This window comes from Lepidothrix coronata, unplaced genomic scaffold (assembly GCF_001604755.1).
Source record: "Lepidothrix coronata isolate B3197 unplaced genomic scaffold, Lepidothrix_coronata-1.0 Scaffold104, whole genome shotgun sequence".
Classification (NCBI taxonomy): Eukaryota; Metazoa; Chordata; class Aves; order Passeriformes; family Pipridae; genus Lepidothrix; species Lepidothrix coronata.
In genome coordinates this window covers 1,069,057-1,083,055 of record NW_016690284.1, presented here as the reverse complement: position 1 = coordinate 1,083,055, position 13,999 = coordinate 1,069,057, and the positions used below count along the sequence as shown (strand labels likewise).

Sequence of the window (13,999 nt, the reverse complement as noted above, 5' to 3'; positions counted from 1 at the left end):
GTGTTGCTTTGCTTGCATGCACAGATTTTGCTTTCCCTATTAAACTGTATTTATCTCAAGCCATGAGGTTTTTAGCTCTTACCCTTCTGATTCTTTCCTAGATCTTACTGGTGGGGGAGTGAATGAGTGAGTGGCTGAGTGGGGCTAAACCACAACAGCTGGCAAGTCCAATATTAGGCTTATTTTTTTCATTATCGTATTTCCTTCAAATCTCTATACATAGTTTACATGGCAAGGGGGTGGGGGGGGGCTGGAGGTGGAGGGAGGGGGACCAAGGAGGAGGAACAGATCAAATCCCTAAATGTTTAATGGGTTGTTTTTATAAGGGGAAAAGGGGAAAATGTGTGTCCCTATAGAACATTCACAAGAAATTCTAAAAGAGAGGACATAAAGCACATTGTATGGATAAGAGCACAACTGGGAAAAGATCAGCAGAATTGCTTTCTGAAATGTAAAAATTTCTAAACTAGAGAGAAACATCCTTTAAAACTCCAGGATTTTAAAGATGCAAATAGCTGCAATTACAAGCAGGAGAAAGAAAGCAGTTTTTTAAAGCTGATGGGAGACAAGAGTTTGCCTCAGACAGCTAAATCTGCAAGACTGCAAACACAAAGAAGCACTTTTGACTTGCAGTACACATGACATCAGACTCAGGTGCTCACAAAAGGAGATGCCTCTGCACTGTATTCACCAAGCTGATTTCAGAGGAAAGCCATCCCAATCACTTCTCTAGTCCTCAGTGGCTGTGAGACAGAAGGTGTTATGCTCTCAGCCCAGGTGTCACTGAAGATGCTCAGTTGGGAGCAATCCAAAAGTTCCACATGCATTTTGTCTGTCTTGTCAGAGGAAACACAGAAACACAAACTGTCATTCACCATCTCTGGTGTAGCTGAGAGTCATCCCACCACTGAAGAAAAAATAATCTGCATTTTGAATAATCATTTCCCAGATGTGTTATTTTGCATTTGTCAGGGTGACTCTTTGTTATTTCCTACTTCTTTTTTTTTTCAATGATCTCTGCAGTATTCTTCTGTATCATCTGTTAATTTCATTAACATATTGCTTAATGATCTTGAAGGGGGTAGCTCAAAGTGATGTTACATAAAACCGGACATAAATTCCCTGTTCCTGCAGCATCCCACTGCTCACCTCCCACTCATCTCTGTGCCCACTTCTTTATCATGGCCTGTTTCCTCATCTTCTGCAAGAGCTCACACTGTGCATGACATATCATTTTCAGGTGAAAATTCCTGAGCCACTGGGCATTAGCCCCTTAGTCTGGGATTGCTTCTGGTTTTCCTTTGACTGCTACATCGTACCTTTAAGGATTGAATTAAATTCTCTGAGTTGTTACAGTAAAACAGTTATGCACCAATTCTGTGATGGACTAGTAAGATTGGGGACATCCCTATGGACACTTCATTGTGACAAACTGGAGTGGTATTACTGTAACAAACTGGGTACTTCATATTCTCCCAAGAACTATTTTTTTTAACTATTCACTCAGCCATAACTAATTAAAATATGTATCAAGATATTGAAATTATTCTATGAATAATCAGGGAGATCTTACTGGAAAATACCATAAAACCTCAGAGCTCTTGATGATATCACTGCTTGCAAAGGCTGTTTTGAACATGCTGATCTCTCTATTTGGGATATTCCTGATGTTTGCCTCTGCTCAGTCAGATAATTTTAAATGAAGAGTCAACTGCAAACTGTACACAAGCTTCCTCACAAAAGGGACCCCTTGCTGATGCTCCAAGTCATAGTGTTAGCAAATCTGACATTTGTTTGCTAAGACATGCATTTCATTAGAATTTCGCGCAGGGACTCTAAGTCCTTTGCTTGCATTACCGTTGCAAACTTAGGTTTTGCTGCACTAGAGAGATGCCAAGTGACAATGGGAGGGAATAATACAGAAAAAGGATAATCACCAGCTGGCTTAGAATGGCTGCACTACAACTTTTGCAGTGTATGTGAGACAAAGAAGTGTGCCTATATACGATCACACTACTACAACAAAAGTATGCATAACAACAGTCACAATTGTTATGCACACAGTACCCAGCAGGTGCCCCTTCTTGCCCACCTGCCATCCCTCTGGGCCCTAGAGCTGATAGTTTGAGTCTGAGGGAGAATGGGGGACATGGGTGTTGTGACATACTGTTTGTGTTTCATGTACATGTGGATTTGATGGATGAACTATTCAGCAGATAAGGAACTGGCAGGATGCATACAGCCAGGGAGTTGTGGACAGTGCTTCCATGTCCAGGTGGAGGTTTGTTGATGGATGGGTGGTGTCTCTCAGGGCTCTGTCGTGGAACTGGTGTTCTTCAGTGTCTTCATCAATGACAGACAGTGAAATCGAGGGCACCCTCAGCAAGTTTGCACGTGACACAAAGCTGAGCAGTGCAGCTGACACAACAGAAAGATGGGATGCCAACCTGAGGGACAAACATGAGAAGTGGGCCCATGGGAACCTCATGAAGTTCAACAAGTCCAAGTGCAAGGTGCTGCACCTGGATTGGAGCAATCCCAAACATGAGTACAGACTGGGAGAAGAATTCACTGAGAGCAGTCCTGCAGAGAAGGACTTGAGCGTTCTGATGGACGACACAGCAACATGCATTTGCAGCTCAGAAAGTCAACCACATCCTGGGCTTCATCGAAAGCATTGTGGCCAGCAGGTCAAGGGAGGGGATTCTGCCCCACTACTCTGCTCTCACGAGACCCCACCTGGAGCTCTGGATCCAGCTCTGGTGTCACCAGCAAAAGAAAGACATGAACCTGTTAGAGTGGGTCCAGAGGAGGCCACGAAGACACTCAGGGGGCTGGAGCACCTCTGCTGGGAAGGCAGTCTGAGAGAGCTGGGGTTGTTCAGCTTGGGGGAGGCACTGGGGAGACCACAGAGCAGTTTTCCTGTACCTTAAGGGGGCTTATAGAAGAGAAGGGAGAGAACAACGAGACAAGGGACAATGATTTTAAACTGAAAGAGGGTGGGTTTAGATTAGATGTTAGAAAGAAAATCTTTACTGTGAGAAGCACTGGAAGAGGTTGCTCAGGGAAGTTGTGAACACTCCACCCCTAGAGGTGTTCGAGGCCAGGCTGGATGTGGCTCTGAGCAACCTGGTCTAGCGAATGGTATTTGTGACCATGACAGTGGCATTGGAACTAGACGATTCCTAAGGTCCCTTCCAACCCAAACCATTCTATGATTTTATGAAGTTCAGCACAAAGAACAAAACCCAAAAGAAGAATACATTATGACTAGACAGTGAACTGGTTGGGCAGCAGCTTTGCAGTGGGGATTCTGGACCTTTGAGTGGGACTAGGACTCGTAAGGAAAGGGTTATGACTTTTGCAGTACATGCCTAAGCACTCTGTGGTGAAACTTGTTACAGAAAACTTCACCGCTGTTGCTGCACAAACCGCAAAAAGGGACAAAGTTTCAGTTCTGGCCTTGCGGGGGCAAGACCAACAGGGATATTTTCATGGTAACATTCCAGTGCAGTATGTTATATAACAAGTGAACAACAGGATTCTTGATTTTGGGGGTACTTGCTTTGTAGGACCCCCAGAGCAGAACCCCAATGGCCACCGAATTAAGACCTGAGCACGTGCAATGGAGAAACCACTCCTACCTTCACTTACCATGCTAATGAAGGACTGAAAGCCACTCCTACCCTCATCTCCCTTGCTAATGAGGGACTGTATAAACGTAACTCGAGGAGTGAACCAGGTGAGACCCCACCACCACAAAGAAACCCGGGGCACTGAAGCAGCAACAGGATCCACAGTGATGACCATCTTCTGCTTGCACTTATCTCCGTCCTTCTCTCTCTTCCCTATACACTGAATGTTACCAAATAAAGTCAGTATTGTTGAACGGGCATTTGGTCTCATTTGTACCTTACTCTGGAGAGAGGACTTTAACATCGAATCATAACAGGACTTGAACACAACCCTGTTTGGCCAAACTGCAGAGAAAAAGGTGACTGTAATGAGACAAGTAAACATTTTTCTTGTTTACTTGGTAGTCCTAAAAAAGTAGCTTAATCTGAAACACTGTATAAATTGTGGGCAGAGCACTTCAAGAAATGCAGAGAAAATCAAGCAACTGATGATACACTAGAAACCATAAAACATAAAGTAAAACTGAAAGAATAAGAGGAGACAGGAGAAAATAAGAAAATTCAAACACAATAAAAAGCTGCCACAAAGAGGAACATCATAAACTGGATTCAAAGACTGCTGGGAACAGTATAGGAAACAGTTGGCCTAAACTGTTGCGAGAATGTTTTTCTTAAAGGTTATGAAAATGTTCTACTGCTAAGAAGAATGAAGCATTGGAACAGATTGTTTAGGGAGACTGTACAGTGCCTATCATGGCAGCATTGAAAGATCCAGTAAACATGCCAGACCTGGTTCAGGTATAGCTGTAACTTGAGTCAAGGATGGACTGCTCAAGGACCCACCTAGCCCCCTGTTTATCTACTGCAGGTATTCATCTGTTGCATCTACTGTTTCATGACACAAACAGACAGTCCAGAGCCCACAGGAATACTTTGAAAGAGGAAGACAAATCAAACCACACCAGTCTGACATATAACAGCCCCGCAGGATAGCTAAGTAAAAAAAAAAAAAAGAAAAAAAAAAGAGACAGAGATTTATTGGCTATGCTTTCTCAATCACTCTTCTTTCGAGTCATCTCTCAGAGAACAAGATGAACATACTGTCTGATCATCAGCCATTAAAAAAAAAAAAATATCAAAAACTACTGCAAAGGCTCTCAAGCAACACATAGGTTATGGAGATTCCAATAAGCTGATCTGAGACACTGCTGCCAAAGTGGGAGACTGTCAGCGTGCTCCACTACCTTTGTATGTAGGATGGGAAGCTTTGACATCCAAAGCAAATTTCAGCTGGGGTGATATGCTACAGACAAATATCTCACATTTCAGAGCTACCCAGATTGCATGAAGCAATTAGATGCTGAAGCCCCAGAGGATGAAGTGTATATTGAGTGTCTATTGTATACAAAATTGTGTTTAAATGGGATTAGCCAAAAATCCTAGCAGATTTAAAAACTGATGTAATAAGATAGGTCTGTGCTTCAATGCCAGGCAAGCATAAGGACATCTCTGCTAGCCAACTATCCAGCTCTTTATTCACGTATGTGCATGAAACAGGCCAGCAGATGAGAAACACCAGGGATTAACAACAGGGGGCAGAACCCCTTGAACTCCTAGCCTGCCCATGGTAAAAAATCAGAACAAGCCTGCTGGTTTTTAATGAGGGTAACTGTAGGACTTTCAGGAAGTTCCCATTGCTGAGAGGCAGGCTAGAAGGATATACAGGCATTTAGTATCACGAACAAATAAAAGAGGGATTTTGCAATACTATTGTGACTAACAGGCCACATCAAAATTCTTATGATTCAGTATTAAAGGAAGATGTGAGCTACAAATGTCTCAAGCTGGACACCCCCAAAGGCATCAGAGGTCAAAGAAACTGAAGATAAACATCTAACCAAGAGAAGGGCACTTTGTGGCAGCAATGCCACTCATTGCAGAACACTCCTCAGGGCCCAGCAGAGATTGAACTGATAGGATAAAGGATGATGGTTTCTATTCCCATAAAACATAATTTTCTACAGCTCAAAAGAGAAAAGGCAAACATGACAAAGAACATCAAACGAGGCATGTGGTCATAAGCAAGGAACCACTGACTGAAGGCCTCTGGACACGAAATCACAGTTCTTGCTATCAATCAAAAAAACTAGAAGGAAATGCATCATCTTCAGTAAACTATAGGTTATTGGAAATAGACTAGAGAGGAACTTAAAATAATCATTAAGTAGTAAGTAGCAAACTACTTGATGGAAAAGCACCAGGACTTACCAATCTTCTCATGTGTTGCAGAGGACTTAAAAAACAAGATAAGCCAAGAAATAAGGAGGACAGGACAAGACAAAAGACTACAGAGTCAAATTAAGACCTCTGTCACAGCAGCAGCAACAAACAAGGAATGGGAAACCAGGCTGACAGGTGGCTGGTGGGCTGCAATGATCTGACGGGAAGAGTCCTGGCCCTACGGACAGGCCAGAGGTACCTCAGCGCTGGCCCACAACCGTCATTAGCGCAAAGGGCTGAAGACCATAAATTGCTGCAAAGAAACATCTAGAAGCTGCACAGAAGAATCCAGGTTTGGAGAAAGGACCATGGAAGCCTTTCTGCACGCAATAAAACAAGTCTTCTAAGGAACCAAGCAAACAAAATAAACCCACTCTGTGTCAGAAATGTGGAAACAAAAGCCCACGTGGAATCTGGCCACTTTAACACTAAATTTGGACAGATAGAGGACCGAGATTACAACTTGGCAATTACTAAAACTGTTGCAAAGTTTATAAGAAAATCAGATTTTAAAAAAATTCATACAACTATAGTTTCTCATATTCCAGTTTGCACCTGTCATACCAAGTATTTATTCATGTTAATATTTTTAACATTAGGATATTTCCCTGGACAAGCCAAAGGCTGGAGTCAGAGTTTACTGCTTGACCATACACAAGTGTGGTCAAGCAGATTGTTCATACCTTCTTTTTGATTAGATTAACTCTTACCATTGAGCTGTTGTAGATTTAAAACTGCTTTTAAAAATGTGATAATATTTGACTTGTTGGTGAACATGCCTGAAAATCCAGTGTAAGGACTACTGCAAACGAACCAAGCCAAGAGCCAAAGTATAAATGCAACCTAAGTTAGTTTTAAATCTTTTCAATACATATCTGCACAGGCACCATTTTAAATTCTAGGCTGCTAGAACAGTCATTCAGGACAATTAATCACTGCAAGTGACAAGGATGAATACTTAGAGAAGTTCTAACAGAACTTTTGCAGTGTTCACTTAGAGAACTAATTCTTTTAAGAATTAGAAAACAAGATCCAGTTGATATGAATAACAACATAAAAGGAGAAGCTCCTCTCATGCTCGGAGAACAGCTGCAACATTTTTTCTCATCTGCCTTTCCCTGTAGCTCTGCTCCCTAAGCCACACTGCCTCAGTGAACAACTAACAAAGGAAATGTTAATATTCAGCCTAAAATCAAGGACATATTAATCCTTTAAAATTATTTTTCAAGATTTTATAGAAATTTCTTTGAAAATACTTTATTTTGTAGTGCAATATTTGGATGAAAAATAAGACAAAAGGTATTCTTAAATGCAGCAATGCCATTTTATGTTTATTTGCTGAGGGGGGCATTGCACAGGGAGATCTTCAGCAGATCTTGTTAACAAGTGCTGCTCTTCATCTGGAATTTCCTTTACTCCTCCATTTACTGTCCACCTATGTATTCAATCCTTCACTCTACAAATTACAGCTGCAATTGTAAATTAAACATTGATACATAAGTACATATTAGAGTATTTTTAAGAGAGTCAAAGACAACTTGTGGACTATTTAGTGAAATTCCACTCTTATCAAAACACTACACTAGTGAAAGCAGTGGAAATATTTTATTGTGGGAATGATATGCCAATGCTTCTCATTATACCTTTTGAAGTCAGGCTTAGTTTTCACTGAAGTATAAAAATTATAACTGAAAAGGAAAGATAAGCTTTGAAAAGGGAATCATACAATGAAATAGTGATGCAGAGCAATTCTTAAAAAAGAGATCTAAGCTCTGCTGACTATCAGGACCACGCTCTTGAGGTCAGGAGGGTGATTAAGGGCTTTGCTAAATATAGTCTTAAAATATGCCTTCAGAATCTATTCATAAGAAAGCTTGATTGCTTATGATGTCTATTACTCTCTATTCTTAGTGGAAATGCAGACTGCTTGTTGCATTGTATATTATTATAATCATAATACTTAACATATTGTGTATTACTATAATCACAACATGAATGCCTAAAACTAACCTAGGTTTCTTTATCCTTCGCTAAAGGAGATTAGTTTTAAATCCATCCTTCTCTTTGTGACAATCAGAATTGCAATTTTGTGTTAAAAAACGAGAACTTTCAGTATTTAGAAAAAATGCTTTATAACAGTATCAGTCTTCAGGGAGTCTGAGGCAGATGTACATAATTCAGGCACACAACAAAGTCAATACATATAAAGACCTGGTATTAACTACAAAGACATACTCTATTCTAAAACTCATCCATACATACTAAACTGCACAAAATTCTGCATCAACTAGGCAATAAACATACTATTTTTATTAAATCAAAACATGTAATTGTCCATTTCAATTCTACATTTTTTAAAAACAAAAGCTGTATTCAATACTACTGTGAGATACTACACATATTTAAAAAGAATACCAGGCAAAGAAGGATAGACACTAGAAAATATGTTTTCTAAAATTCACAGAGTGTGAACTGAATTCAAACTCATGTGAACACACAAATTAACTAACCAGGAATATTCCACAATAATTAATCAAAACTTCATTGCACTTATAAAGAATGAAGTAATTTGTTAGCTCTTAATTGGAAAAAATAAAAAGGACTCTGAGAAACTGTATTATTTTATTGGTATACTTAAAATCATTGAACACTCATGACACAGCATTTGTAAGATTGGCAGTAATGAAAAAAAAACATTTGGCGATATAATGAATTCACTATTTATAAAGAAATATTTTTCACTCCAAACGCAAAGCTAAGTAACTGACATAGAGGAGTTATTTGCACAATTAATTCCTTATTACAAAATTCAGATCTGAGATTAAGCCAGTGAAGTACAACAATCCCCTTTTATACTGCAAATTTTAGAAACGGAAGTAATTTTTGCTTTCAAATTTTGATCCACTACCTAAAATAAATAAATGTTTCATTTTGTCTCAAATGTTCTAACATTCCTCTTTAAACCAATTTTTTATTCAAATTTTACGTTTTTTCCACTCTGGTTTGTCTGTTTCATCATCTTCTGGTTCCACTTCCGCAAAAACTGTTTTTGGCTGTGTTCTAGAAAACATTAAAAAGATTAAAATAGTGGTCAGACTACAATACTTCATTGGAAACTTCATCAGACAGGCACTAGACACAAACAAGATATGTATATATATATATACAGATATATACTTTATAAAAGAGGATTCTAGACTCACCCATTTTTATTTTTGACATTAACATATCAACTAACCTCCTGAGAACTGAAAAAACCTGCAGCTCACAGGCAAACAACCATAACAAACACACATATTTTGCAAGTATTATTTCCTCATCAGCTCACAATCATTATCTGTATTCCATGAATAAAATTAAGATAGAAGCAAGAAAAAATTACATTTAATTCAATGCTAGAAACCTGGAGCCACTGGTCTCCTCATTCCATGACTTTTTAAAAAGAAACCTCCATTTTGATACACTGTAGTACGACAGCAGCCAGTAAGTGAAAACAGAACAGCTAAGCCAGGTTTCTGGCTAAGTCTGTGCATGAAAAAAGCAGCTTTCCCTCTAGAGACTTTATCCAGCACTACTGTAACATAAAAAAACCTAATGATCTTCATGTGACAACACAGTGTATCCTACAGTCAAGCTTGATGGTATCAATTCCTCCACTGTTTACTTGTATTTTAAATACCACTTAAACTTTATAAAAATAATTATTGATTACTTTTTAAACGAACACGGTATCAAGTAGCAATTCAATAAACTGTTTGGACATTCAGTTCCCCTGTTTTACACTTTAGTCACTGCAGGGTCCCCTCTTCCAACTTAATTCTCAGCACAATCACTGCAGAGCTGAATCTCCTGGATTACCGATGCTGGCTGTGCTCAACTTCTCATTAAAACAGACATGACAAAGCATAAAACACAGCCAAGGCAGTCATCATCTCATTAATGTATTAATTAATGTTTTTACAGCAGTCTAAGGGTGTGAAATGCCATTATTATAACAACTATAAAAAACCCTACAAAATGCAAAAATCTTAACAATATTGTGTCTGCCTTACATAACACAATAGGCATAATTCAATGCTGCCTCTGCCTTTGAAGAGTAATAGCAAGCAATCACCTATTAAAGACCACGATTCTCCACTTCTTAAATATGTGGCACAAATAGATTTAAATTCACTAAAACTAGTCAAAGACAGCTCCCCTTAAATACAGGATCTTTCTATTGGCCTGCCTTCTCCTTCATCCTCCAAGCTTGCCATGGAGGTAAGGAACACACTAAGATGTCCCAGAGATGGCCCTACTGCTGAACTCTCACTGGCACATGGTCCCTGGGTGCATGGACGAAGGTTCCAGTACCTCCAAGCAGACCTTGTACCCAGATGAGGACTTATACTACGGAAGTTGGAGGAGTCATTTTACCGTCCATGGAAATCATGACTAAGATTAAAAAATATTTTCCAATTAAAATATTTCCTTAGAAAATAGTTACATAAACTCTACCTAACCCATCACTGAAGAAGGATTTTTTTAAAAAAAGGGGGAAAAAAAAATCAACATTCCATCCAAAACAGACACCAGGGATGAAGGCTTTATTGGCTGAAATATTGAATTTTGTTAGTTACTGAAGAAGAAGAATGCATGGAATCTTCTTCTCCTTTTTTCAGAACATACTGACAGAAGTTTATTCAGTCCATTTTGACAATGTACCTTCCTTTTAATACAACATACGAAAGGTATCTAAATAGGATCACATCACTACTGAGATGTTCATTAGTAAAGTGCAACTAATCAAGTGCAAATTATCATTTCTTACCATAAACCTGCAACTGTCATAATTTGGACAGAAATTTCCAGCTTAGAAGAATGAATAAGTTCATGAAACAAGCAGCAGAGTCTATGTTTTTTCCAGGATAGGAGTGGCACACAAAAAAAAGTCAGAAACTTCAGCTAATCTAAGTGTGCTACTGAGTGCAGCTAAACTGGGGGTGGGGGGAGAAGGAAAAAAACCCCCGTAGCCTAATCTAGCACTATCCAGCTAAAGCAATAACATACAGAGGAAATCAAGTCTGCTTGCTACCTCACTTTTTTAAAATTACCATGAAATAGCTGTAGCCTCAGCTCGGCTGAAATGTAAACTGTTGCACCTCCAGAAGCTATGCAGCCGTAACTAGGGCACCTAGGGTGATTCATATGCCTGACCATTTTATAACACTGTTTTTGTTATTGCTTTATCAGTAGTGATCATTTAATTTTTGTTATTGCCTTATCAATAGTGATCATTTAATTTAATTTAAACACAAATTTTTCTGCTTAGTAACTGCACTAGAGGCTGCTAGCATAGTAGGAGCTTGCTATATAATTAATATTTATACAAAAATTATCAAAACAAGTTTACTACTTAGAAGTACTTTTATTTCTGAAGGCTAAACAACACATGTGGAAAGCCATGTTCTTTTCCCCATCAAATTTCTCAATTTTATTTACTCTTGACTTAAGGGGTTGATTTCAGTTCGTTAAGGATCTGCTTGGCAGATCCCATGGGAGACTGCTATGGAGGGCAAAGGGGCCCAAGGAGAGCTGATTGATCTTTGAGGGCAGTCTCCTCAAAACAGATTACACTTCATATGCAGAAAGCAAAGCTTGGCAGTAGCTTTGTATGGATGCACATGGATCTGACCAAGATAAAGTGTGAACCCCAAAAAGGAAGAACACAGACAAAGGAAGCAGGGGCAACCTTAGCCAAGAGGAACAGAGGCATTATGTGAACATGTAGGAACAGTTGGGAGAGCCAAAGCTCAGCAGGAATTGAAACAGAAAAGAAACATGAAAGGTAACACTAAGGGCTTTTACAGCTACACTGACAGTCCAAGAAATGCTAAGGAAAATGTTCTTGATGGAGCAGGTAAACCACTAACACAGCATATAGGAAAGGTCAAGATACCCAAGGCTTTTTTTGGCTCCATTTTCCCTGAGGTCTGTCCTCACGCCTCCAAGGACCCCCACATTACCAGCAGAATCTTTGTTAGGGAGCGAGACATTACCAAGAGGATGGCAGAGAGTATGTAGCTCATTGGACATGCAAAAATCCATGCTTTCAGATGGAGTGGATCCACAGGTAGCCAGGGAGCTGGCCCATGTCATTGCAAGGGCACTCTCTCATCTCCCAGATAGCATGGTGACAGGGAGAGGGTCTCAAGGACTAGCAAAGGCAATCACCATCATCTTTGTGAAGGGCAAAAGGAGGATTCGAGGAACTACTTAATCTTATTTCCTAGGAAGTCTATGGAACAAATCCCCATGGGAGGCATTTCCAGGTACATGAAGGTGGAAAGGAACAGCCATCACGGATTTAGCAAGGGCATATTGCCCCTGCCAACCAGATTGCTATAACAGGCTGTCCAGAGAGGTGTTGTAGGATCTCCATCCTTGAGGACACTCAACCTCAGCTAGGCAAGCCCCTGAACAACCTGAATCTAAATGGACTTGAGCAGCCTCATCTAAGTGAATATGCTTTAAGCAGCAGCTTGGATTAAATGACCTCAGGCATTCCCTTCCTATCTGAATTATTCTGTGATCCTGTGTTTCCACATGACTGTCAGTGGAAACCAGTATCTCATACACTGAAAAATGCATTCCTATTGTGGGTTACAGGAACAAGCTGCAAACAAAAATGGGAAAGCAAACTAGCATGATTTATTTATACTATCTGCTTCTCTTGTATTTCAGTGGTTTTCAGCATATTCAGACATGCAGACCCCTAGAAAATTTCCAGAGGCCATGTAGACCACTTTAGAGTCACCATAATCCCTCTAGTTACGGGTTGTTTTTCTTTGTTGCCTTTCAGGGATCCAATGAAAGTAGCTCATTGACATCTGAGGATCATAGACTAGCAGATAAATAATACTGCTGCAGCTAAACCAGCTGGAGATGACAACTGCATATCACAACATGTGACTCATGTCGAAGTAACTTTTGAAATTTGTGTTTATATTGCACTGAAACAAAGAAAAAAGACTTTAAAGCATGCTTGGAAACAAGAATCATGTCATAAAGGCTACTTCGAAACTGAAAAGTTAAGGTTTTCAGCATCAGGCCCTTTCTTTATTCTCTACCCCACCAACCACTCTGACTCTACTCTGAATCTCAGGGACCTACCTCTCAAAATTACCAATTTACAAAAATATATTTAGGGTAAATATATGAACACGTGCCAACAAGGTCACTGTTACAAAACATTCTGTTCAGTTCTGATTTTTCAACTAAAGATACTCAAGAAACTACACGACTAACACTTCACACACCGGTACTGCCCTCGAGAAAAACTTCAGTGAACACAGCACAGCTATCAACTGTTGCTTCAAGTCATTCCTTTTTGCCTGGGACAAGCAGCAACGACAAAGACTGCAAAATAGGGGCAAAATTCACTGAACTGAAAGGTATTTTCAAGAATTCTGGTTTACCTTGGTGAGGAGGGAAATTTCACCCTCATCTTCCCTCTGGTACATAAGAGAGCTGCATCTGGGCCTGATTAGGCACTCAGCTACAATGCTTAGTAATTCCTGCTGATGCTTCAGAGGGACATCTGAAGTCATTATAGTATATCTGTACAGCTGTGTTAAAACAAACAGCTCACAAAGAATGTAATTTTCAAACATTTACAACTGATGCCTCAAGTTCCTTTCCTGTAGTTCTTTACTTGAAATCTTCAATCTGTCCTTCCTTTCCTTTCACTCCACTGGAATGGCTCTTGCCAAGGTTTCTAACAAGCTTTTTCCTGAGAAATCTCAGGATCTTTTCTTTATCCTCATCCATTATGACTTTTCTGCTGTGTTTATCACATCTTATTTGACACTTTATTCACACTGGGCTTCTGTGACATGTCATCTGATTAAGCATGTACTTCTTATCATCCCCAGTATCCTTTTCAGCAGCATCTGTTTTTTTCACCCATCCTTCTGCCTCTTACATACTTCCCCCTCCTTTCTGGCTCAAATGTCAGGAGAAATGGAAAGGTCATGCTAATGATAACAAGCTTGAAAAAATTTTCAAGTGATAAATAATGCAAATGGCTATTTGGCTTCAAGAAT

The 13,999-nt window shown here is 39.6% G+C and overlaps 1 protein-coding gene across 2 annotated transcripts in view; it reads right to left on the bottom strand.

The window, feature by feature from the left end:
* Positions 1-8,203: 8,203 nt before the first annotated feature.
* Positions 8,204-13,999, bottom strand: part of WDR70 (WD repeat domain 70) — a 133,705-nt gene continuing 127,909 nt past the window's right edge. For both annotated transcript variants that reach the window (XM_017823660.1, XM_017823659.1), the window contains exon 18: positions 8,204-8,975. In XM_017823660.1, the coding sequence (XP_017679149.1) occupies positions 8,891-8,975 (85 nt within the window). In that variant the 3' untranslated portion in view covers positions 8,204-8,890. The remainder of the gene's footprint in view (positions 8,976-13,999) is intronic.